At 39.1% G+C, this 27,946-nt stretch overlaps 1 protein-coding gene across 1 annotated transcript; it reads right to left on the bottom strand.

Annotated features, from left to right (window-relative positions):
* Positions 1–363: 363 nt before the first annotated feature.
* On the bottom strand, positions 364–27,946 carry EMB2766 (structural constituent of nuclear pore). The gene is made up of 9 exons (XM_082916504.1): positions 26,288–27,946; positions 19,003–19,105; positions 18,649–18,724; positions 18,210–18,332; positions 3,877–3,954; positions 2,608–2,711; positions 2,249–2,336; positions 2,076–2,174; positions 364–828 (listed from the first exon to the last, which is right to left on the bottom strand). Exons 1-9 carry the CDS (start codon positions 27,738–27,740, stop codon positions 736–738), a joined length of 2,217 nt encoding a protein of 738 aa, XP_082772630.1. The 5' UTR covers positions 27,741–27,946; the 3' UTR covers positions 364–735.

Below are 27,946 nucleotides of genomic sequence, written 5' to 3'. Positions count from 1 at the left end.
TATTTTGTGACAAAAGTCAATAGCTGAAAACAAATCCATTGAACATAACAACTTTTAATTCAATGCTATGACAACATTTTAAGCCAGGGTTGAAGGTTTGTACAGAGTGGGGTTTTATAATTGCTAACTTATAAGTAATACCAACAGATACCATAGTTAAGCCCTTCGTTAAAATATGTAAGATCATAACACTTCTATGGTAGAAACTAACCCAATAATAACCCTTTCTTTTATGATGGTTCCTCTCTATGGACACTAAAATTTACATTCACATAGCCAAACCCTTTGTTAAAAGATGCAAGTCATAACAATACCCCCACCTCAGCAGCCAACTTCCAGGTCGGCCTGCCCACACAATAACCCTTTTCTTTCTAAAAGTAAACAAATAATTTATACTAGGGTACGATATTTCCGACGACAATGTAATCATCTTACATCTCCTTCAATACAAATCTTTGGTCAAGTACAGTAATGTATGAAAGTAAAACAAATCAATCCAAAAAGAATTCAACTACTTGTAGCTATAAAATTCAGACCACCTAGGGTTACCTCACTCTTCACATTTAAAAGAGAACAAGGAAATAACATTTTGAAGAAGCATACATGTTTTCATCGCAGAGAAAACAAAACGAATGCTTTGTGTTGCCACCCGGTTTCTTCTTCAGGAAGTAAACTCTTTTCTGTAGAGTATCATTTGACATTAAAAAAATCTATAGCTAAGTACAAAATCGAAGATCAAGTCAACCAGAGCTTTGGGCCCATCAATTCACGGTCCGCAGCAGAACCTTGGCTTGCAAGCTTCTGAATCCGAGATGAGAATTCCTCAGCCTGATAGATTTTTAAGGTCTGTCAGTGATCATGTTAATGAAGTGGAAACATAACACTAATCAACTATATTTTGAAAGGGTTCGGCTTCTCTCAAGTTGTCATCTCAACTTGAGAGAGCATTTAGGCTTAGTAAGCCCATTTTGGAATTGATTTCGGTGATCCGAACAGTTCACCTTTTAGAATTTGTTGACTAGAATATTCATGCAAAAATATTAAGATGATTAGATATCGACAACTATATGTTTGAATCATATTTGTTTTTATTTTATTTTAAATGGACGACAAATATAATTTCAAGAATAGCCATCTATTTTTTGTAATACAAATTTGATTCAAACATATAGTTACTGATATCCGATCATCTTGATTTTTTACATGAATATTTTATTCAACGAGTCCTAAAAAGTAAACAGTTCGGATCACTAAAGTCGGTTACAAAATAGACCTATCAAATTTAAACACTCTCAAATTGAGATGGTCAACATGAGAAGCCCAATCCATTTTGAAATAATGTTCAGCTAAAAAAATATTTGGCTAGGATTACAGCAAGGTAAAACAAATTTCCCAAAATGTAGCAATTCAAAACCCGAAGCATTCAAGCTAAATATAATATTCTAGGGTTAATTTCACTTTTGTCCCTTGAACTATTGTCATTTTTTTCTATATCATCCTTAAACTACTAATTTCATCTATTTAATCTCTAGAATTTCTGATTTCAATTCATATGGCACAATTGGAGGTCGTCCGTTCAAATCAATAATAGTGAACACCTAACCTAATAAGCAAAAAGGTAATTTGACAATTTGGACAACTTAAATCATACAACCGAATACCCATGTTCTTACTTTCATTATTTTATACAACTTACACCCTATGACTAAATAACCATCTTCTTCTCCACCCTCATTTCAAAGTAGTGAATAAAAATAATGAGTGTTGAGTTGTATGATTTAAATTGTTCAAATTTCAAAAAGATCTTTTTGCTAATCAAATTAGGTTTAAACAATTAGTGATTTGGACAATTGTCTCCAGTTGGACCATATTAGTTAAAATTAGAAACTTAGGCACTAAATAAATAGATGAAATTAATTAGTTTGTGGATTAAATAGAAAAATTGACAATCGTTTAGGGGATGAAAGTGAAATTAACCCAATATTCTATTATCAATTATGTTCAATTTCACATACTAGCGCCATGACTACCAAAAAAAGAGGGTACAATGAAAAAATACTACAGAAGATGCTAACCTTTTCATCAATCCACATCAGGGAACTTAGTTGATTGTTTAATATCCGGACAACAACATCCAAAGGAGTCATTCCATCAATTGTATCGAGTTCTCCGCCCTAAAGGCAACAAAGGGTAAGTATGATCCTTTGAAACACAAAGAGAGGTACAAGATCATTGAACTAAAGTCAACCTGATTAGCATTGAGGATCTGAATAATTGTTTTGATCTGTTCAGCCATCTGTTCCTGTTCCCTCTCTATGACTTCAGCTTGCTCGTACCTGAAACCACACCAAGAAAAGAAGCCATCATAACCATCCCCCTGAACTATGAACAAATACATCTAATTGAATCTGGGTCTGAATATAAACAAGTCAAATTTCTGGGATATACTCTCAAACCAGATCAACTGAAAACTAGCCTGAGTATTTCAAGCACTGGTTAGGTGCATTTTATTTTCTTAAATGGCTGACAACATAAACAAAATAATAGAAAAGGCAAAGAAGAATTAATGCAACTGTAAAGCAACAGGACTAATTAACAAATACGCACATTGCATCTCGGGTGGATGCTGCTTCATCGTCAAGTAGCACATTATGCTCATCCTTGTATATACGCTCAGCTTCTTCTTCTATACTTTGCAAAGCCTTGTCAACCTAACAACAAACCGAAGATAAATGAAATGCATTTTATTGATAAAAAAAAAAATCATGCAGGTGCTTACAAATCATATGATTTATTCATTAAAAGCATGATTTAAGCACATAATTCTTTGGAGAATAAAACATTAAAATATAATGTTTTATAAGAAAATATTTATCAGAAAAAATGCCTTGGGTAATAGAACAACCAACACAATACAGCTATCAATAAATCGGACAATTAAGTAGAAATCCAGCTCCAATTAAATTACTTAACTTACTAAGATAACAGATGCTATAGTTCCAATTTGCTACTGAATCATGAGATGAGATCCATTGTTGTCGGTCAATTGAAAGAAATTATTATTCACTGTGTTTGCATGCCCAATAAAAGGAGCAGAATAAATCTGGTCCATTCTAATCTCAAATTTATATTGGTTTAACTTACACACAAACAATCAAGATAAAAATTGTTGTACCACACACGTAACATAACATCATTTGGCTGAGGAATTGGCATTATTGCTAGTCCTATCCATGGGATAACTGAAAATTAGAATAAATAAATAAATAAAACACATGAAATTCTATTTTGCTCCCAACACCAGAATTTTCTCATTCTCTCTTCCAAAATACTGAAAAGTATTTTAAGAAATTAATTTTACCCCTTGAGATTAAAAAATATATATATATGCTAAATTGGTCAAATATGGTGAACCATTAGTTCAATCTAATCTGTTGCTCATCCAAACATTAGATTAGTATTAGTTCCCCAAGAGTACAGACCCATCAGCATTAATCCAGTCCGGCCTAATCCTATTCCACCTCCAAATGCAACCATAGGATGCCATAGGATATGAATGTCAACATTTTAAAATGGATTTCTACACATAATGACAATTTTTAGATTCAGAAGTTCACATATGTAGGATCATGTAGGTGCTTCTCCAATAGGTGATGAAATTAAAGAAGCACTGATCTACATGCTCTATTCCTGGCTACAAAAGCCCAAATAACAACACAATCACACCTACATAGGTGAAGAGTGACTAAACCTAACGTCAGTCGGCATAGCAAGAGAGGAATTCGGTTGAAAGTATGCATTTTCATAGAAGTGTAAACTGAGATTATTCTGACAAATGCACCATTTAAAAATTAAACAAAGGACGTATCAAGATACCTCCAGCTGATGCGTCTCAATAAGCTCTAGTTGTCGCTCCACGTTCGCTTGAGTCTCTACCACTTTGGCCACTTCACTCTGATTAACAGTTTAGGCATTCACAGTACAGCAAGTTAGCCATCCAAAGCATGTAGCTTGCAATGATACTATATGAAACCATCCAACTCATGTTATAACTAATAAACATAATTCTCAGGAAAAAATTGGTACACCATCAAACATAATATTAGAATGTCAAGAGTAAATTAGATTCAGATCTAAACCGTAAATCATCTCTCCAGTCCATAAATAATACTTTCCCCCTTAACAGAGACATACAGATGCAAACAAGATGCCAATTATATTTCAAAAGAAAATACACAAGAAGAGAAAAATGAGATTCAAGAGCTAATACACTTATTTGGCAAGATTCTAATTCATTACTTACGAAGATTTTTTGGAGTAGCTCGCAATTTTGGCTCTAAAGTGGGTTTCTGTTAGCACCTTCTACTTGAAGGCTGCGTGGTTGGCATTGGCGACACCTTACGCCTATGTCCAACCAAGGCGGCATGATGGTGGCATGCCAAGACAGCAAGGTGAGAATATGACAAGTGCTGTTTGGCAGCAGCACTCAAACCTTGGCCGAAGTATGGGTGGCATTACACAGATGCAAGGCATTAATATGGCCTGAACGTGGGTTGCAGCATACTTGGGGTCTGGTGGCCAAGACAAGTAATTTCGTGATTGGCTTGATGAGGCAGACTACAAGACAGTTATTAGCAATTATGCATGTATGTTGAGAGCAGTTACCTTAGTTTGAGAATTACTGGCAATTAGCTCCAGAATTATTCCTAAGTCCCTAGGCAGTTGAGGGAGTCAACTGTCATGCAACTTGGCATGCTTTCCCTATATTGCTGCTTGTATTTTATAATTGTTTCTAAGCCTATATAAGGCATGACCATGGAACTCGAAAGGAAGTCAAGTAATTGTGAAAGTTTTCATAGGCATTCCCTATGAAGCACCGACACGTCCTCAGGGCCGGCGTACGAGTGTCGGACACGTGTCGGACACGGACACGCGTCGGACACGCGGTGGACACGTGTCCGACACTCTCTCTAACGTGTCCTCTTTTTTTTTTTGAATTTTTGCAGTCGGAGACGCCATGGACACGCTGTGACACTTTCCGGACACGCCTGAGGTGGATCGAAGCCCTAACTGAAAGAGAGAACCCTAACTGAAAGAGAGAGAGAGAGAGAGAGAGAGAGAGAGATCGAGGGACAAGAGGAGACAGAGAAAGAGATCAAGGGAGGAGAGAAGACAGAGATCGAGGGAGGAGATGAGAGGAGACAGACAGAGACAGAGAAAGAGACAGAGAAAGAGATAGAGGGAGGAGAAGAGAGGAGCCTAACCTGTTCAGATCAACGAAGAAGCTGAGGTATTTGTCTGCTCTCTTCTTCTTCTTCGCCTCGTCCTCTTCGTCTCCATCTTCTTCTCCTTCCTCTTCTTCGACTTCGACTTCTCCTGTTCTCCCTCTCTGATTTCACTTCCCCCTTTCACTTTCCCTTCTGTTTTTTATTTCATCCGTTTCTCTCTCTCTCTCCTCTTTTATTTTTTTTTATTTCCTTCACTCTTTTTTTTTCTTTTTTCTTTTTTATTTTTTTATCTTTATTTTTGTTAAACTTAAAATTCACAAAATAAAATTAGTATATATTTTTAAATTTTACATATAATAAACGAAATTTTAATTTTACATATAATATATAAAAAAGACTTGAATAGTATATATTATTACTATTATTACATATAATATATAATCGATGCCTAATTTTACATATAAAAATAGTATATATTTTTTAATCTTACATATAATATATAAAAAAAATAGATATATTGAACGTGTCCCTAGCGTGTCGTGTCCCCTATTTTTTGAAAATTTGCGTTTTTTACGGGTCCGTGTCGTGTCCGTGTCGTGTCGCGTGTCCATGTCCGTGCTTCATTGGGCATTCCTTTGTGTTGTTGGTGCAATCATAAAGGTCGAGAATTTCCTAGAAATTCGTGTTGCCTTCTCCCTTGTTCTAACTCATTGTGTGTGTGTGTTGGAAATTGACTGAAGACTAGGTGTTGGAACTTAGTGCCATCACAACACTAAAATTTATACTCCGAAAATGGTGTTGTGATAATTGGTATCAGAGCCAGGTTTTGCTCTAATGGTGTCTGGTATGGATGCTTTGAAGGAAAGAGTAACGTGATTGGAGAATCTTGTGGGTGAACCACTGATGAGAATCACTTGCTAACGGATCAATTGGATGTCGTGGCTTCTGGGTCTTGCCCTTGAGACCTCGACGACAAATCAATTCAAGGAAGTAATGGCTGATATGCTTACCATCTTAGATGCCTGGAAAGACAAGTTACAGAACATGGAAGACGAATTGTCTATCCTCAAGAAGGTTGTCTGTGGGCATTCAAACAGTGGCGAGTCCACTCATTCCAAGATCAAAATTCATGACCCTAAGGCATTTGGTTGTGCTCGTAATGCCAAGAAACTTGAAAATTTCTTATGGGACATAGAACAGTACTTCAAGGCTGCTCATGTTCTTGATGCGAAAAAAGTTACGATCACTAGCATGTACCTTTCAAGTGATGCCAAATTATGGTGATGGACTCAGTGTTTTTTAAGGCGAAAAGTGAACCGAGACGACAAGGTCTCCTAACGCCTAAGCGCGAGGCGACGAGGCGAGGGCTTCATCGAATTGAGACAACCACAAACGATAATTTTTTAAAATAAATAGTATAGACAAAAATATAAATATTTTCAAAAACCATCATGCATTTATCATTTCAAATACTAAATATCCATATCCAACAAAAATATAAATATTTTCAAAAACCATTATGCATTTTTTTTTTCCAGTCAATTCTTCTTTCTGGGTAGGGTATGCATTAATAATTAAAATAAAGAAATTTGAAATTTAACATAAAAAAATTTTTTCAGCAAAATAATTAAAATTTCAGCAAAATAATTAAAAATTTTCAGCAAAATTAATTGAAATTTTTTCAGCAAAATAATTGAAATTTTTCAACAAAATTGATTGAAATTTTTTCAACAAAATAATTATACAATTAACACAGCAAAATAATTGTAAAACAACATGAAAAAATAATTAAACAAATCAATTGAAAAAAATTTCCGATGGAAAAAAAATAACACAGAAAAATAATTAAACAAATTAAAATAACCAGGAAAAAAAAAGGGGGGGTCCGACAGTGTTCTTGAAGACGAAAAAAAAATGAAAAAGGAAGAAAAGAAAATGAAGAAAGGAAGAAAAAAAGAAGACAAAGAATCAGCAGCAGCAGGAGAGGACGAAGGGAAGAAAGGAGAAAGGAAGAAGAAGAAGAAGAAGAAAGGAAGAAGAAGAGCAGGAACTCACCTCTGATAATCGACTGGAACGATGTCCGAAGAAGGAAGAAGAAGACCTAGGTGAAGTCGACTTAGGGTATACCTTTCAATGTCGACTGGAACGAAGTCGACTTAGGGTTTCGACTTCTTATTTAGTAGAAAGCAATTATAAGGTGCAACGCATGTCCACAAATTGCACAAAAGTCATCCAAATGAAGGGCCCAGATCATTCGAACTGAAATCAGGCAAAATCTGGTGAAGCGTCACTTCATATCGCCTCTCGCTTTATGCGCTTCTCCTTCGCCTCACCATTTCGCCTCGCCTCGGTGTGTATGAAGCGCTACTCGCCTCACTTAGCGCTTAAGCACACCTCTGATAACACTAGGTGGACTCGAACAGTGGACGATGCTCATCCAATGAACGAATCATGGGAATTCTTGAAGAAGGAATTCAAAGAGCAATTCCTTCCTTACAACTTGTCTTGGGTTGCAGAAGAAGCGTTGAAGCGACTGAAACACACCGGTTCTATGCGGGATTATGTGAAGGAGTTCAGTTCGTTGATGCTTGACATCAAGAACATGTCGGAAGAGAACAAACTCTTTAATTTCATGTCGGGCTTACAAAGTTGGGCACAGTTGAAATTGCATTGAGTGGGGGTCAAGAACTTAGCCACGACTATGGCTACCGCTGATGGGTTGCTTAACTACAAGTTCAACAAGGATTCTGTGTTAGAGACCAGCAAATCCAAGAAGAAAGGAAAGGAGAAAAATGGGGAAAAGAAGGCCAGTTTCAAGAAAGGGAAAGACAAGTCCAAGTATAAATAGAAGGGAGATCTTCTTCACATTCACAAAATGATGGTGGAAAGTCGAACAAAGGATGCTTCATACGTGATGGACCCCATAGGGCGAAAGATTGCCCTAAGCAGAAGAAGTTGAATGTTATTGTGGCAGAAGACGATGGGAGGGACACAGATGGTGATAGCCCAACTTGAGTAAACCCTTGTAATTGTTAAATGCAATTCATGCGAATAAGTCCCCTTTGACCGGTCTAATGTACATTCAAGTAGTACTGGGTGGTGGGGATGTTCTGGCTATGATGGACACTGGAGCCGAATCAAGTTTACAAGTTTCCGAAAGTTCAAGCCGAATCAAGTTCGTAAATTCTGCTGCACAACCGGTACATGGAATGGCTTCCAAAGTGCAGATTAAAATGGGGAAATGGGTTGGACAAATAAACTTGATGGTTGTGCCATTGGATGATTTTGATGTCATCCTCGGAAATGATTTCTTTGTGACTGCCAAAATGGCACTGATGCCTTATTTGGGTGGGTTACTTATCTCAGATAAAAACAGACCATGCTTTGTTCTTGGTTGTGGCAAGCCAGACAAAGGCAAGGGCATGAAGAGGAAAACAGAGACGTTGTCAGCAATTCAAGTGCACAATGGCTTAAAGAAAGGGGCTGAGACTTATCTTGCAGCCTCAGTGGAAATCAAGCCTGATGTGATAATGGAATTGCCTGATGAAGTTGCAGCAGTCTTAAAAGAATTTGAGGATGTGATGCCCTCCAGAATTGCCCAAGTCTCTACCGCCTCGATATGCCACAGATCACAAAATTGAGTTGGTCCCTGGTGCAAAGCCTCCGACAAAAGCACCTTACAGAATGGCTCCAATAAAGATAGCAGAATTACGGAAGCAACTGACGGAATTGCTGGACGCTAGACTAGTTCAGTCATTCAAAGCCCCTCATGGTGCCCTAGTTTTGTTCCAAAAGAAGCAAGATGGGTCCATGCGGATGTGTGTTAACTACCGTGCCTTAAACAAAGTGATAATCAAGAACAAATACCCTATCCCTTTGGTGGCCGATCTTTTTAACCGTCAATGCAAGGCCACTTACTTCACCAAGTTGGATCTGTACTCCAGGTATTGGCAAGTCAAAATAGCTGAAGGGGATGAGTCCAAGACCACATGTGTTACTAGATATGGGTCTTATGAATTTCTTGTAATGCCATTCGGACTCACGAATGCGCCTGTTACATTTTGTAACTTAATGAATGATGTTTTTTCTGATTATGTTGATCGTTTTGTTGTTGTCTATCTCCATGATCTTGTAATTTATAGTGAATCTTTGGAAGATCACTTGTCCCACCGTCGTATGGTGTTTTCTAGGTTGAAGGAACACCAATTGTATGTAAAGAAAGAGAAATGTGAATTTGCCAAGTGGGGAACCAAATTCTTGGGGCATATCATCTGTAAAGGCCATGTGAAGATGGATAGCAAGAAAATCCATGCCATTCAAGGCTGGCCTAATCCCAACAATGTTCCTGAGTTGCATTCCTTTTTGGGTCTTGTCAACTATTACAAAAAATTTATTGAGAGATACTCCAAAAAGACCGCACCACTCACTGATTTGCTTAAGGATAAAAAATGGAGCTGGAGTGAGAGGTGTCAAGTAGCCTTTGAAAAATTAAAAGTTGCGGTATCAACTAAGTCAGCGTGCGGTTACCGGATTTTGAACTTCCTTTTAAAGTGCATACTGATGCGTTAGACAAAGCTATTGGTGGCGTTTTGGTGCAAAAGGGGCACCCGGTTGCCTTTGAAAGTCACAAGTTAAATGTTGCAGAGAAAAACTATTCAGCCCACGAGAAAAAAATGATAACAATGGTACATCGTCTTCTCACCTGGAGGGTTTATCTGTTAGGGACTAAATTCCAAGTCCTAACAGACAATGTGGCGAATACTTTCTTCAAAACGCAGAAAAAGTTGTCTCCTAGACAAGCTCGATGGCAAGAGCTCTTGAAGGAGTATGACTTCAAGTGAGAAGTATAAGCCTGGTTGGCACAACTAGGTTGTGGATGCATTGAGTAGGAAGGTGGTTGAGAAATATGTAGCTGTCATTTCTACTATTGAGTCAGATCTGCTGGACAGAGTTAGAGAGAATGTTGATGGAGATCCACTTATCAAAAGTTGGTACAGCAAGTCAAGGAAGGGATTGTCTGCAGATATTGGTTGGAAGATGACCTTCTCCATGCCAAAGGAGATAGGTTGTTTGCCCCTAGCAATGGGGGACTTAGACAGGAATTATTTCAATGGACTGGTCACCCTAGTGTGAAGCGGATGTTGGCTATTTTATCTCGTTCTTATTATTGGCCGAAGATGGAGGATGATATTGAAATGTATGTCAAAGCATGTTTAGCTTGCCAACTAAACAAAACAGAACACAAGAGAGAAGCTAGTTTATTGCAGCCTCTTCCTATTCCAACGAGGCCATGGGTTTCTGTTTCCATGGATTTCATATCGAGATTGCCTAAGGTGAAAGGTAAGCGTTTTATTTTTGTTATTGTTGATCGTTTCTCCAAGTATATGGTTTTTATTGCAGCACCACATGCATGCCCAATAGACGTGGCTGCAGAGCTATTTTTAAAAAACATGGTGAAGAACTTTGGGCTGCCAGAGGACATTGTAAGTGATTGAGACACTCGGTTCACCAAACGATTTTGGACAGTGTTGTTTGGGTTGATGGGGTCAAAATTGAAATTTTTCACAGCAAATCACCCGCAGACAGATGGGCAAACAGAACGCATGAATGCTTTGCTGGAGGAATATTTAAGGCACTATGTCACAGAAAGTCAAAAGAATTGGGTGGACTTGTTGGATAGTGCACAATTCTGCCACAACATGCACCGGTCCGCAGCAAGCAGCAACTGGCCTTAGTCTGTTTGAGTTGGCCATTAGATATCAAGCCCTCACTCCTCATGAGGCGACCAAAACAAAAACAGGACGTTGTCCCGCAGCATATCGGTTTGCACGTTCCAAGCAAGAGTTGCTAGAAGAGGCACAAGATAGTTTGTCCAAAAGCCACCCATTACATGAAGAAGTATGCTGATAAGGGAAGAAGACCACTTGAATTCCAAGTTGGGGATAAAATACTGCTGAAACTTAAGAAGACCACTTGAATTCCAAGTTGGGGATAAAATACTGCTGAAACTTACTCCCCAAATTTAGAAGAAGATTAGTAGCAAGACTGTTCATTGTGGGCTCATTCCTAAGTACGACAGTCCTTAGTACGACAGTCCTTTTGAAGTTATGAAAAAGTTTGCAGCTGTGGCTTACAGACTAATATTACCCAACAGGCTGAAAATTCACCTAACATTTCATGTGAGCTTCCTAAAGCCTTATCATGACGATATGGCGAATGCTGAGAGGAAGCAAGCGGAGAGAGCTCCACCAGTGATCCAAAAACAGTTTGACAAGGAGGTCGAAAGTATTCTTGATCACAAAATAGAGGGCATGAGCAAAAAAAAAAGGCAAACCCATTACTTAGTGAAATAGAAAGGTTTGCCCGAAGCTGATGCTAGTTGGAAGAAAGATGTCACGTTGTGGCAAATTAAGAAACAAGTGGCTGAGTAATTGAAGACCCTACCAACGAGAACGTTGGCTTCTTCTGGTGGAGGTGGTTTGTTAGCACCTTCTACTTGAAGGCTGTATGGTTGGCATTGGAGACACCTTGCTCCTATGACCAACCAAGGCCGCGACATGATGGTGGCATGCCAAGACAGCAAGGGGGGAATATGACAAGTGTTGTTTGGCAGCAGTACTCAACCCTTAGCCAAAGTATGGGTGGCATTACACAGATGCAAGGCATTAATATGACCTGAACGTGGGTTGCAGCATACTTGGGGGTTGAACACAATCAATGGGCAAGACTTAGCCTGGTGGCCAGAAAGTAATTTCGTGGCTGGATGGGGCAGACTACAAGGCAGTTATTAGCAGTTATGCATGTCTGTTTAGAGCATTTACCTTGTTGGGGCAAAAACAAGGCAAGGCTGGAAATCAGGAGCAGTTACTAGCAGTTAGCTCTAGAATTATTCCCAAAACCCTAGGCACTTGGGGGTGTCAATTGCCATGCCACTTGGCATGCTTTCCTTGTATTGTTGCTTGTATTTTGTAACTGATTGTAAGCCTATATAAGGCATGGCCATGGAACTAGAAAGGAAGTCAAGTAATTGTGAGAGTTTCCATAGGCATTCCTTTGTATTGTTGGTGCAATAATAAATGTTGGGTTTTTCCTGTTGCTGGAAATTGTGTTCATGCATATAATATGATAGTGGTGTTGGTGGTAGATAGTGGCATGTATAGAATATGATAGTGGTGTTGGTGGTAGATAGTGGTATGTATAGAATATGATAGTGGTGTTGGTTGTAGATAGTGGCATGTATAGAATATGATAGTGGTGTTGGTGGTAGATAGTGGCATGTATATAATATGATAGTGGTAGATAGTGGTCATATATAATATGTAAGTGGCATATAATGGGTTATGATGATGTTTGTAATATCTCCTATATAAGGAGTGTCATTTGGTCTTGTAAGATAAGAAGTTTTGAATATAACAGAAATATATTCCTTCTTCCTCATATTTTCGGAGTTCTTCTTCTTCATATTTTCTAAGTTGGTATCAGAGCAACAAAAAACACAGCAGCCCTAAAACCGTCATAGCCATGTCGGAATTCACGTCCGGAACCACTTCAACCCCTGCCGCTGCCATTCCGGTGAAAACGTCCAACTCTCACTCTGTCCAAATCACCACCATCCGCCTAAATGGTGATAATTTTCTCCGCTGGTCACAATCTGTCCGGATGTATATCCGTGGGCAAGGAAAGATCGGTTACATCACTGGTGACAAGAAGGCTCCTGCTGTTAATGATCCGCTGTACGACAATTGGGACGCTGAAAACTCCATGGTTATGACATGGTTGGTCAATTCCATGGAGGAGGATATAAGCTCTAATTACATGTGCTATTCTACTGCACAAGAATTGTGGGATAATGTTAGTCAGATGTATTCTGACCTAGGAAATCAATCTCAAGTTTTCGAATTAACTTTGAAGTTGGGAGAGATTCGTCAAGGAGATGATTCCGTCACCAAATATTTCAATTCGTTGAAAAGGTTGTGGCAGGATCTTGACATCTTCAACACATACGAATGGAAATCGGTTGACGACTGCAACCACCACAAGAAAACTGTGGAAGACAGCCGTATTTACAAGTTTCTTGCCGGCCTCAACATTGAGTTCGATGAAGTGCGAGGAAGAATTATTGGCAGACCTCCTCTCCCATCCATTGGCGAAGTAATTGCCGAAGTCAGAAGGGAAGAGAGCCGAAGGAGCGTCATGCTTAAGAAAAAAGGTAATGGTGAATCAATTGAAATTTCTGCTTTAATTAGCGATGCTGCGGCCAACAAGGCTGCAAATTACCAGCGCAGGTTTGATGATAAGCCACGGGTCTGGTGTGATTTTTGCAACAAGCCTCGCCATACACGCGAAACGTGTTGGAAGATTCATGGCAAACCTGTCAACTGGAAAAGCAGCAAACAAGGAGAGAAGAATCGTGGCTTTCCTACCGCTAATGAAGCCGATTCAGGTCCCTTCAACAAAGAGCAGATTGATCAACTCTTAAAGCTGATAAAATCCAACTCCTCAACCGGTACTCCTAGTGTTTTGTTGGCACAAACAGGTAGAAATCCTAAAACCTTCTCTTGCCTAAACTTCTCTCCGTGGATCATAGATTCCGGTGCCTCCGATCACATGACTAGTTTTTCCCATTTATTTAGTACCTATTTCTCTTGTTCTGGTCATGACAAAATCAGAATAGCCGATGGTAGTTTTTCACCTATTGCAGGAAAAGGATTTATTAAACTAACTGAGAAAATTAATCTCAATGTTGTTCTTCACGTCCCCAACTTAGCCTGTAACCTTTTGTCTGTCAGTAAACTATCTAAGGATTCTAATTCTCGTGTTACATTTTTTGAATCCCATTGTGAATTTCAGGACCAGAACTCGGGGATGATGATTGGGCGTGCTAGGATGCTTGAAGGTCTTTACTACTTTGATGAAGTACCTGTTAGTAATAAAAAAGCTCAGAGCTTTAATAGTACCAGTTCAATCTCTGTTCGAGAAAAAATAATGCTATGGCACTATAGGCTAGGACATCCTAGTTTTCTTTATCTGAAACATTTATTTCCAGAATTATTTAAAGGGATTGATTGTTCTTCTTTTCATTGTGAAAGTTGCATTTTTGCAAAATTTCATCGCTCTACTTATTTGCCAAAACCTTACCAGGCTTCAAAACCTTTTTATTTGATTCATAGTGATGTTTGGGGCCCTTCTAAAATCACTACTCTTTCTGGTAAAAGATGATTTGTTACATTTATTGATGACCATACCCGCTTATGTTGGATTTATTTGATGAATAAAAAATCTGACGTAAAAAATTTATTCACAAATTTTTACAATATGATTGAAAACCAATTTCAAACCAAAATTGGTATTTTACATTCTGATAATGGAACAGAATATTTCAATGAGCAGTTGGGTGAGTTTTTGGAAAAAAAGGAAATTTTTCATCAATCTACATGTCGGGATACCCCTCAACAAAATGGCATTGCAGAACGAAAAAATAAACATCTACTTGAAGTAGCACGTGCTATAATGTTTTACATGCATGTTCCTAAATATTTATGGGGTGAAGCAATTTTAACAGCCTCTTATTTGATAAACAGGATGCCTACAAAGGTGTTAACATACAAAACACCTTTTGATTGTCTCAAAACTTTTTTTCCTGACACGAGGTTGTTTTCTGATTTACCCGCCAAAGTTTTTGGATGTACTGCCTATGTTCATGTTCCCAGTCAATTTCGTTCAAAACTTGACCCCCGTGCTATAAAATGTGTTTTTTTGGGTTATTCCTCAAACAAAAAGGGGTATAAGTGCTTCGATCCTCAAAACAAGAAATTTCATGTGAGTATGGATGTGTCATTTGTGGAAACAAAATCCTATTTCTCCAACACTTCTCTTCAGGGGGAGACAAGTGGAGTAGAAGACCGTTTTTGGGATATTTCTATCCCGCTCCCCAATGTCATTTATCCTACACAAAAACCACATCTGTCTGATAATGATCACTTAGGAGAACCAAGTTCTATGGTGCCTAGTCAAGAAGATTCTTGTTTAGGGGGAGAAGTACTACAAAATGATCTAAATCCTGAGCTTCAGGTTTATACTAGGAAGCGATTTCATCTGAGGAATAATGACCCGAATGTCCATCCTAATGACCCGAATGTCCACCCAAGTTCTGGCATCGAAATTTTAGGTAATCCTATTCCTTCTATTTCCGACCTTGATGTACCTATAGCAATTAGGAAAGGTGTCCGAAATTGCATTAAACATCCTATTGCAAATTACCTCTCCTATCAAAGACTGTCTAAAAACCATAGAGCTTTCACATCTAGGATTTCACACTTGTTTGTTCCAAGGAATATACAGGAAGCATTGGATGATCCGAATTGGAAATTAGCAGTCATGGAGGAGATGAATGCTTTAAGGAGAAGTGGTACTTGGGAGATAGTTGATCTACCCAAAGACAAGAAAACAGTTGGGTGTAAATGGGTGTTTACGATAAAATGTAACGCAGATGGAAGCGTTGAGAGATACAAAGCGAGACTGGTAGCTAAAGGCTTCACTCAAACTTATGGGATCGACTATCAGGAGACGTTTGCTCCTGTTGCTAAAATAAATTCCATCAGAGTACTGTTATCTCTTGCAGTAAATTCAGATTGGCCTCTACATCAACTTGACATTAAAAATGCATTTCTCAATGGTGATCTTGAAGAGGAGGTGTTCATGAGCCTACCGCCGGGATTTGAGCAGAGACTTGGAAGTGACAGAGTATGCAGATTGAACAAGTCATTATACGGACTCAAACAATCACCAAGAGCGTGGTTTGAACGCTTTGGGAAGGCAGTTATCAGTTGTGGCTTCTCGCAGAGTCAAGCAGATCACACAATATTTTATAAACATTCAAAAAACAGTAAAATTGCAATTTTGATTGTTTATGTTGATGACATCATTTTAACTGGTAATGATGAAGCAGAGTTAGCAGCCCTCAAAGAGAAACTCGCAAAAGAATTTCACATTAAGGATCTGGGAGCCCTCAAGTATTTCCTCGGAATGGAATTTGCAAGATCCAAGGAAGGTATATTCGTTAATCAGAGAAAATATGTTCTTGATCTCCTTGGAGAAACAGGTATGCTTGGTTGTAAGATGGCGGAGACTCCGATCGAGCCTAACTTGAAGTTACAAGCTGCTAAGGCTGAAGAAGTCAAAAAGAGAGAACAATATCAGCGACTTGTAGGGAAATTGATTTACTTGTCTCATACGCGGCCTGATATTGCCTTTGCAGTCAGCATGGTAAGTCAGTTCATGCACTCACCAGGGGCAAAGCACTTTGAGGCCGTTTATAAGATCTTAAGATATTTGAAAGGAACTCCAGGGAGAGGCTTACTATTCAAGAAACATGGACATCTTCAAGTTGAAGTATACACAGATGCAGACTGGGCAGGAAGTGTTACAGACAGGAGATCAACATCCGGATACTGCTCATTTGTAGGTGGGAACCTAGTTACATGGCGGAGTAAAAAACAGAATGTGGTAGCTAGAAGTAGTGCAGAAGCAGAGTTCAGAGCTGTTGCCCATGGAATCTGTGAAGTAATGTGGATTAAAAGAATTCTTGAAGAATTAAAGCTTTCTCACCCGACACCTATGAAGGTCTATTGTGACAACAAAGCAGCTATATCTATAGCTCATAATCCAGTTCTACATGATCGCACAAAACATATAGAAGTGGATAAACATTTCATCAAGGAGAAAATCAATGCTGGCATAATCTGTATGACCTACCTTCCAACAGGTGAACAATTAGCTGATGTGCTAACGAAGGGACTACACAAGAAGCAATTTGATAAGCTGACTAGCAAGCTGGCTATGGAAGATATCTTCAAACCAGCTTGAGGGGGAGTGCTGGAAATTGTGTTCATGCATATAATATGATAGTGGTGTTGGTGGTAGATAGTGGCATGTATAGAATATGATAGTGGTGTTGGTGGTAGATAGTGGTATGTATAGAATATGATAGTGGTGTTGATTGTAGATAGTGGCATGTATAGAATATGATAGTGGTGTTGGTGGTAGATAGTGGCATGTATATAATATGATAGTGGTAGATAGTGGTAATATATAATATGTAAGTGGCATATAATGGGTTATGATGATGTTTGTAATATCTCCTATATAAGGAGTGTCATTTGGTCTTGTAAGATAAGAAGTTTTGAATATAACAGAAATATATTCCTTCTTCCTCATATTTTCGGAGTTCTTCTTCTTCATATTTTCTAAGTCCTGTTAATTCATGTTACCTTCTCCCTTACTTGTTCTAGCTCATTGTGAGAATGTGTGTTGGAAATTGGTTGAGACTAGGGTGTTGGAATTTAGTACCATCACAAGACTAAAATTTATACTCCGAAAAAAGTGTTGTAACAGTTGCCATGGTTGGCTTTTGAATATGGACTCCAACAATTATGGTCAGATTTACAGGTCAGCAGGTTTGAAGTCAATTTACTAGTTGTAACTTGTAACACACTTCTTCTTTGGTATCATTAACTAACCTAGGAGTAGGAAATACCTAGGCTTTCTATATTCTTGTATTCTCTTTCATAGTAATCAACCTTCAACTTTTCAAACCTTTAGAAGTCATTGCGTCGACAGAAAAATGTAAAACATCCTCCATCCAATAAATTTTTAGGAGCATAAGAATTCAAGCTTTAATAATGGAAGCAACAATCTTTGGAAAGTCGTAAGGTCATGTCATTGAAATTGTCAACTCCATGAAGGTGACAACAATTTTTCAATTTTTTTGGTTCGAGGACTGGGAGGGGAAGAGAGGGATGGGTCTCAACTCCAGACCTAATCAGCTGCCTTCAAGGCCCCTAGCATTGGGGCAAGCCATGGGCATGGTGCCTAAGATAAATAAAAAGGTCAAATAAGCATAAACCACAAACCACCCCCCCCCCCCCCACCCCCCCAAAAAAAAAAGACTTGACGATATCAAATACATTAGAAATTGATCACCTCAAGTCTAAGAAGAATATCACGATTCTGCAAGATTCTCCTGTCCCACTCAGCTATTGCATTGGCCTGCTTTCGAAACTTTCCAGTACGTTCTTGCAGCTCAGAGTTCCACTCCTTGATAATCTTAAAAAAAGACATACATGTAAGAAACTAAAATACAATGGAGAAAAACTAAAAATGGAAAAGAGGTCAAATAAAAGGATAAACTTAACAGACATCTTAAAAGAAGTAATCAGCAATAGATAACTCACACAATAAGGCAATTAAAGATAAATATATTAATAGTACAACGAAAAAGAAACTTTTTGCGGTCATAACAAGCTCTGGAAAATACCATTCATCACCAGTCTAAGAAATCTAGGAAGAAAATTATATATATATATATATATGTATTTAAAAAAAAATCAATTAATGAAAAGAAGATTAACCATCTAAATACCTCCTCAACAGTTTTCCCAGTGATCTCAGATGGCAACTTTGGAGCTGGGGTAACAGCACTGACAGTTGTAGCAGTCCTACCAGATGACCAGAACACGAGAATAAGTCAGACCCCGGAAATCTTAAAATGTCACCAATCAAATTTCCAAGCAATCCACACATATAGTAAAAGGGTTTTTTGAAAAACTTAAACGAAAAGAGCATGAAGAGGGGTGACTTCATAATGTCGTCAAGCTTTTTTAAAAATAATATTCAGAAGATTTGCAGAGGTTTTTTTTTTTTGAAAAATTGAAGGCAGTTTGAAAACTGGCAAAGTGAAAATTAGAGTCAGGATACAAAGACAATGTATACAGACCCACTACTGGAAGCTACAGTCAGGGACATTGATGTCTGAGCAACAGTAGCACTGGCATTGGATGATGTTGCAACAACAGAAGCGGAAGTAGAAGTAGGTACACCTACAGGAAGCACAGGCATCTTAGCATTTGTGTTATCAACAAACATAAGAAGCTCAGTCACAAAGAACTACCAGTTAGTCAACCTGGTACCTAGGCATTTCAGGAATGAAGCAAGTGGTCAGTGGAAGAGACAAACTGAGAACATACTAATCTAGACCATTTGGAAAAATCATGTGGAAACAAATGCACACTAAGATGTTACACTAAGACAATTGATAAGGCCATATATAGCTTGATTCAAGACGAATCTAAAGGATGATCTTACCAATCTCCTTATGCTATATAAAAGAAGAAATCTGACGGGAGAGGGGAGGGGAATTAAAGAAACTTCTAAACTAAATATATTGGACGCAGAACACTAAGTGTTTTCAAGTCCAAATGACAAACACAAGATATCCTGCACCCATTGCCTATGAAGCACGGACACCTCTCCGGAGGTCACATATGAGTTTCTGACACATGTCGGACATGGACATGAACGGGACGCATGCCGGACAAGTGTCGGACACACTGGAAAGAGTCGGACACGTTGAGACACTTAGGACACGCTACAGACATGTTGCGGACACGAAAGGACATGGTGAGAGCTATTTTTTCAAAAAAAAAACAATTTTTTAAATTTTTTTACTAAAATAACATACCTAAAATTGATAAATTTGATAAAATTAAATATTTGACATAAAATATATATTAAATATTTAAAATTATAACATATAATAAATATTTAAAATTATATTTTTTTCACGTGTCCCCAACGTGTCGTGTCCTGTATTTTTTGAAATTTTACATGTCCACGTGTCCGTATCCGTGTCCGTATCCGTGTCGTGTCGTGTATCCGTGCTTCTTAGATTGCCTTCTTTCCAGGAACTTGAACAGCATAAAAACCAAATCATGTGTAAAGCTAACTTCATTTATGTTACAATTAGTTGTTTCAAGGCGACTTAATATTTTCTTTTCTTTTCCCCCTTTTACAAGATTGGCTTCTTGTTAGAATTTACCATAAACCTACCACCACTACCACCTCACCTACTCCACTAAACCTAACCCACTACACCACTACCACCTCCACTTCACCTACTCTCCACCTACTCCCAAACACACTCCTATATAATAGGAATCCTTGTAATTGTAATATACATATCAATAAATACAGATCTATCAATAATATCAATCATCAATACATATTTCATTCTCTCTATTTTTCCATACATTAAATTTTACATGGTATCAGAGCAAGGTTAAGACCTTAGTATTTCTCGCTTCACCAACGGGCGACAACCTCGCCTTGGCCGCCCGCCGGTCCTCAACCTAGTCGGCTAGAATTTTCTACACATACCTTCACCTTCTCCACTATCTCTTTTTTTGATGATTGCTTCAACACCTAGTTGTTTTCTTCCATGGCCGGAGCTGTGGAGGACTTCTCTTCCGATGCTGCCGCCACCGCCTCCGCCTCCGCCTACGACGACGACATTAAGTTTGGGTTCCAGCGGCCGGAAATGTACCAGAACAACCTCACCGGCAAGGGCCATTCTTACCGACCGCCACGTCTTCCTCTGCTACAAGAATCACGACTCTTGGCCTCCTCGTGTTGAGGACTCCGATTCTGATCCTCTTCCCAAGCTCCTCTCTGGAGCTCTCACCACTCGCCAGAACGACCTCAATGTCAAGACTCGTTTGACGATATGCGAGGGACACGACTGGACTGAGTTTTCCGATGGAGATGTGTTGATTTTCCCTGAAGCTCTTGTGAATGGAAAACCCTGGGCTTCTGGATTGGGGGAGCGGTTGATTGGTTCTCATGTATTTGTGTGTGCCCATTGGAGCTGGAACTCTGATTCCCAAACACTAATGATAGACAGACACACCATTCACACTACCACATACACAGCACATGCACGACACCATTCACACCCATCCTTTCTTTTTATTTTAATACACACATCCACTACCTCACCTTTATTTTCATTATTATAAAGCACTATCCCCAATTTTATATAAACTTTTCTATTCTAAACTTTTCTCCACCACCCAACACCATCATCACATTTTCCACCTCCCATCTTTTTTAATATTTCAACTCCACTTGCCTCATTAATTAAAAAAAAAAAAAAAAAAAAAAAAACAATTAAACCAAAGATCCCAAAACCGTGGTTTTTACCAAAACCGTGGTCCCATCTTTTTTAATATTTCAACTCCACTTGCCATAATGATGCTGTCCATGCCTTGGATCCTCTTCTTATTCTTATTACAAAAAAAAAAAAAAACCAAACCAATTTCCATATTTGCACAACACACCATATTTTATTCATATTGGGGATCAACCCCGATCACACTTTTACAGCAAAAAAAAAAAAAAAAAAAAAAAAAAACCAAACCCAAACACCCACATCCACAGGCGGGATTTTTTCTTCTCTACTCTGCCGCTGGTCTCTTCTTTTTGCCTCCGTCCTGGGCGGTCCTTGACGGTGTTGCCTCTGTGTTTCCCACTCCACTGGGCACGATCACTACCCCCTGCTCCTCCACTGCAGCATATGGCGGCCCTCCAAATCAGAACATCACGGTGGCCTTCCGCTTCAGCTCCTTATTTTCTGCTTTCAGCACACTTATCTCTGCTCGCGCATCCTTATACATGCGTTGGAGCAGAGCCAGTTAGGCGTTTAAATGCTGCACCTCATTTGTCCTACTCTGCAGCCGGTTCGACAAGTTTGTGACCGCCGTCATAGTTTCCACACATGACTTCAAAGTATACTGATTGGCCTCCACATCCAACTGCACTGCCATTCTTTGCTCCACAGACCGCATCGGAAAGTTCAACGGAGCAAACTCCGGGGCGTTTGGTTGAGGTTCCAGTGCCACCGCACCAGTTCTCTCTCTTGTTGACTCGTTGAGGTCGGGAAAGAGGGTGAGCAAACTCCGGGAAGACGAGGCCATTTTCTGGGCAACAGAATGTTACAGAATCTCTCTCGCAACAGAGTGTTACAGACTCTCTCTCTCAGCACAACAAAGAGTTTTTTCAGAGGATTTTCAGAAGTTTTTTGTCTGCCTCAGCCTTAGCATCAACCTTGGTTAAATAGCGAGGCAGCCACGCGTATCGCGCGCCACTTGACGCCAGACGACAAACGGGCGCGCCAGCCAAGGCACTCACGTGCCTCACCATCATGTCCGGCACATCTTTTTATGACTTGGGCACGCCTTTTGATGGCACGCCTTTTTATGAATTGGGCACGCCTTTTGATGGCACGCCTTTTTGAACAATTGGGCACACCTTTTGAGGGTGCGACTTTTTAAGGGTCCGACAAGACTCTGTAAACTGTCCCGACATTGATTCCGGTTAGTTTCTACAAGGGTCCGACAAGACTCTGTAAACTGTCCCGACATTGATTCCGGTTAGCTCCTTCAAGGGTCCGACAAGACTCTGTAAACTGTCCCGACATTGATTCCGGTTAGTTTCTACAAGGGTCCTGCAAGACTCCGTAAACTGTCACAACATTGTCTGCTACAACGGTCCGACATGACCCCAAAAACTGTCTTCTACATCGGTTGACACCGCCATCCAGTGTCCTCTACACCGTTATGACACCACCATACAGTGTCCTCTACAACGTTATGACACCCCATACAGTGTCCTCTACAACGTTATGACACCACCATCCAGTGTCTTCACCAATGGTCTGACACGACCATACAGTGTCACCTATCCTCTTTTATTTTTATGTATTTTCTTGTTTTGTTCCTCTCTTCAAACTCAAGTTGGTTAGTTTCTATCCTCCTTGAGTTTGCGGGGGGCTGTTAGAATTTACCATAAACCTACCACCACTACCACCTCACCTACTCCACTAAACCTAACCCACTACACCACTACCACCTCCACTTCACCTACTCTCCACCTACTCCCAAACACACTCCTATATAATAGGAATCCTTGTAATTGTAATATACATATCAATAAATACAGATCTATCAATAATATCAATCATCAATACATATTTCATTCTCTCTATTTTTCCATACATTAAATTTTACACTTCTCGAACTAAATGTTGTGATGAATGCCTTTTTTCTTTTTTCTTTTTAAATTTAGTTGTAGTGATTAGATTACACGTAAAATTATAATGAAGGCATTTATTCATCCTAGGAATACATTGGTTATAAGAACATTGTGCAGAATTTTAATTTATTTTCTCCCCTTTTGATAAGTTAAACGTTGTGCAGAATTTACATGCAATAAAGAACAAGATGTAAGGCCGTCCATACAACTTTCAATAATGTGTTTATGTGACATTGTCAATTTTACAGGCCTCATATTTTTCAGTAAAATGTACTAAGATATTTTATGGTAGCTTGGAAAATGTGTCTTCAAATGGTCACATCGTAAACAACAGAGAAAAAATATGTGGACCCTAATAGCTTTTTCTAGTAATTTGGAAGCATTTGTACATTTCCCCACTAAACAATTCCATCAGAAATAAATAAATAAATATAAATAAATAAATAAATACAATTTTAAAAGTAAAACTTTAAGGGCTTGTTTGGTAATGTTTATATTTACAATTTTTTTGTTTATATTTACAGAATTTTTGAAAACTGTAAACAAAAATTCGTTTGGTTTCTGTTTTTGTTTTTAACAAATTGTAAATAGTGTAAACTTTGTAAATATAAAAAAGTTAGTTTCACTTGTTTACAAAAAAAGATCATTTCTTCCTCTTTCTCCCACCCTTTCCGACCACCACCCATTGCTTATCACTACAGGCTACCAAACTAAACAAAAACATGTTTAGTGTGTTCTGTAAACTAAAAACAATAAACTGCAAACATTGCCAAACAGCACCTAAGTAATCACACAATTAGTGTAGACTGTAGAGAGGTAGCTTAATATGAAGTTCAAATAAACATTAGCATTAAAGTTGTGTTTGGATCATAGATTTTGATAGGTACTTGGAAAGGGAAAGGAAAACTTAAAACATAGCCTAAAAGTAAAACTTTAGTATTCACACTATTGGTGTCTGCGAACAAATGAAAGGCTTCCTAATTCTAAATTATGTATATAGCTTACATTAAAATTAAAATTAAATATAAAACATAATTTCAAGATTCTAAGGTTATATTAAATATGAGAGCTCTTAGTAGGAATTGCATCCTATAAAAAGTTAAACTGCCTCAGGATATCTACTTCCATCAACACCACAACTACAACATAAAAGTAACTAGCTACAATTTGGAACCATAAATTCAAAAAACCAAAAATGATTGACTTGGAACCTCAAGCAAGAAAACCATTAGGTTGCCTTTCTTAGTCCATGGCTCAAGATAGTATTGTCAGTAGAATGTCTCCTCAGAACAAGTTGAGATGGCCATCAAGAAAATTGAGACCTAAGGGTGTAAAAAAAAAAAAAAAAAAAAAAAAAAAAAAAAAAAAAAAAGATTCGGAAAAGTTCAAGGTCAGAGCAAAAGTTGCAAAGGCTAACTCCCTAAATCGTGTTTCAATTTCCAGATCATAAAATGAGGTCCTCAAGCAGCGGGTGTTAAAACCAAATGAAGGCATTCCACTCAAACCAAGTGCCCATTGTTAACATCGGCACTTCTCACTTGGTACAAAATGTCCATTCCCAAGTTGTTTTAAGCGGCTTGTACCTCAAATTTACATTATCAACAGCCGTATTCACCATCACCTAAGTATCACAAACATATAACATAAGACACAGACACAACACGGACAAGTCAATAAGAAAAATTCAAGACGTAGAACATCAAGGCTGACAAATTCTTCTTATTATTACATTATGTAGGTTACTACTTTGTGTTAACTAACTCTAAAAGTTCAAAGTGTACTTTGCATGCTAGATAATGGTTGCCATTCGTATAATATTACATTTTATTTAATTAGATAGATGTTGGGCACGGGGCACTTTGGGCTGTACTGGGAATTATTTGTGATGCATTGGCAAAAATCAACATTACACAATTTGTTTTTTTATTGTAGACATGTTCATAGATCATCAGACATATGTCTTAGAGTTTCCCTAAGGTGTTGTGTCCACAACTTTTGACAAGTGTCCATACTTCTTAGGCCCACCTTACCAATGGTTCCCTTCTCCCTTCAAGACCCAAAGTAGAAAACATAAATTTCTTGGACGCGTTAAGGGGGCCTCAGCCCAAGCGGAGGGGGGTCCAGGGGGTTTGCCCTGGCCCGAATTTTTTGGGTACTTTGGTAATTTTCATATTGTTTCTGCATTGCCCTAATTCTATACTTATAAATAGATGAAGGGGGCACCTCTTTTAAGTTAAAGGAGTTGTATTATTTTCTGATCATAGTGAAAACCGTAACAGTCGTGGACATATTCTGAGGTGAACCAAGTAAATCCTTCTGTCCTTGTGTGTGTGATTCGTTTGATTCATTTTATCTTTCTTGTTTGTTATTTCATGTCTCACCGATCCTGATTAGGAAGAGTCAAATTCCTAACAGATGACACATTTGCATTGCCAGCAGCATGTAACTCTTCTTTTGGGACTTTTGTCATGACTATAGTAGCCTCCACGGGTAGCACTGCTGATTGGTTACCACATCCATAGGAATAAAGCTAATAGCAGAGAAGCCACTGTCAACACCAAACTCTCCTGCATGCTAGAAACTTCCAATTTCATAACTTTCGTACTCTCATCTTGATCGGTCCTTACCCCTGGAAACCATGGTCTCCTGCTCAACCGTTGGAACTGTTTGCAGTTTTGCCAAACCACCCTTTCCTTGCTCATCCTCACCCATAATCTCTCCCTCTCCAAAACCTAAGCCTACTTCGAGAAACATAGAAGGGCACCCAGAACAACTTCCAGTTATCAGAAAAGGGGTCATGAAATGCATAAAGAACGAAACTTGAACCTTATCTAAATGACTAATTGCAAAGGATTCTTTTCTGTTTGACAAATTGACAACTTCAACTTATGTAACATGAGTTCACTGATTCCCTTGACTTGACAGACAATAATCCACTATGTGAATTGTCACAGCTTTCAACTAGTTGCTCAAGACCAAGTACTACAGTCAAAGATGCCATACTAAATTCCCCTTTTGTACAACAAGACTCTGAATATAAATCCCAATCAGCATGACTTAGTCACTGCTAGCCATCTTATGCTACATGAAAGATCAGAACTGAATATATTTTGTGAGAAAATGGACAAACTCACCAAAAAGAGGCGCAGCAGGTGTCGATTGGGATTGTGTTGATGAGGCAGAGGCAGTAGCTGGGGCTGATGCTTTGGTAGAAAGTGAAAAACTTGGAAGTGAACTTGTAGTGCCTGAAGAAGCAGCTGTGCTAGTGGTTCCAAAACTTGGAAATGAAAGAGTAGGGGCTGCGGATGAAGCAGCTTTAGTAGTCAGTGTAGAAGCTGCAGTTGAGAACAAAGAACTCACACCAGAAGGAGGAAATGCCGGTGACAAAACAGTCGAAGCAGTAGTAGTAGTAGTAGAAGAAGAAGAAAAAACAGCAGAAGATGAGGCTGTCAATGCCGCTGGAGACGAAGCACTGGTAGTGGTCGTAACAGTCGAAAACAATGAAGAAGACGCAGTTCCAAAGCCTAATGAAGTAGGCTTCACAGCGGGCGTGCTTGCGGTTGTGGCTGTGGCTGCAGAGGATATCACATTCCCGAGCCCGAAAGAAGATTGCGATTGCGAACCAGAAGAGGCCAGAGTTCCAAACGAGAAATTTGATGAACCTGCTGAAATGGAACTTGCAATGGGTACTAAAGAAAAGGTACCAGGGGATGAAGAACTTCCAGTACCTTTCAAAGCCGAAGGAAAAGAAAACCCAGGTGCTGAAGCTAAGGGAAATGGTGAAGAAGTTGAAATTGAGCTCGATGAAGACGATCCAAACAAATTAGAAAAAGAAGGCACTGTTGAAGTTGTAGTAGAAGCCGACGAAGAAGCCCCAAATAATGGAGAAGAAAAGGTTGGAGTAGGTGTTGAAGCAGACACAGAGCTCGAAGATGAAGATCCAAACAAACTTGAAGAAAATGGAGAAGCAGCAGCAGTAGTAGTAGTAGTAGAAGATGAACTCGAAGAAGATCCGAACAAATTTGAAGAAAATGGAGAAGAAGCAGCAGCAGCAGCAGCAGTAGTAGGACCTGAACTCGAAGAAGATCTAAACAGGTTCGTAGTAGTATTCGTCGTAGTAGAACCTGAACCCAAAGACGACCCAAAAGGCGGTGTACTAGTTGAGACAGAGGTCGAAGTAGTAGATCCGAACAAGTTTGTAGCAGAAGACGACCCAAACGAACTAGGAGTCCCAAATGGCGATGAAGCGGCGGCGGCGGAGGCGGAAGAGCCAAAACCGAAGGAAATCGAGGGGGTGGAGGCGGCGGAATTGGGCAAGCCGAAGCCTAAGGAAGGGGCGGAGGCGGAGGCGGAGGCGGAAGAGGAGAAAGGGCTAGGGCTAGGGCTAGGGTTAGGGTTAGGGATTGAAGAGGCGAAGACGGAAGAAGGAGTGGAGGAGGATGAGAATGAGAATGGGAAGGAAGAAGAAGAGGTGGGATTTGAGAAAGGGAAAGATGAAGAAGAAGAGAGAGAGGAGGTGGAGAAGAGAGTGGTTGAAGATGATGAGGAAGATGAAGATGGGTCGGTGGAGAAGGAGAAGCCAGACATTGTGCTTCTCTCTCTCTCTCTCTCTCCCTCTCTCTAGATTTGTTACCAGATTTTCTCTCCCAAGGTTGCTGTATTTTTTTGTCTGGGTTCTGTGTGGAGTGAGGGTTTTGAAATTTGGGGGTTTTGGGGGAGGAGGCAAAACAGTAACCCGATGAGATGATATAAAAAAAAAAACGTCCGGTCCGAGTTGTTGTGATTAGGGTTTT

Source organism: Camellia sinensis, chromosome 2 (genome assembly GCF_055761805.1).
Source record: "Camellia sinensis isolate YWXY chromosome 2, ASM5576180v1, whole genome shotgun sequence".
Taxonomy (NCBI): domain Eukaryota; kingdom Viridiplantae; phylum Streptophyta; class Magnoliopsida; order Ericales; family Theaceae; genus Camellia; species Camellia sinensis.
The sequence above is the reverse complement of the archived record's forward strand: the minus strand, read 5'-3'. Positions and strand labels throughout refer to the sequence as shown.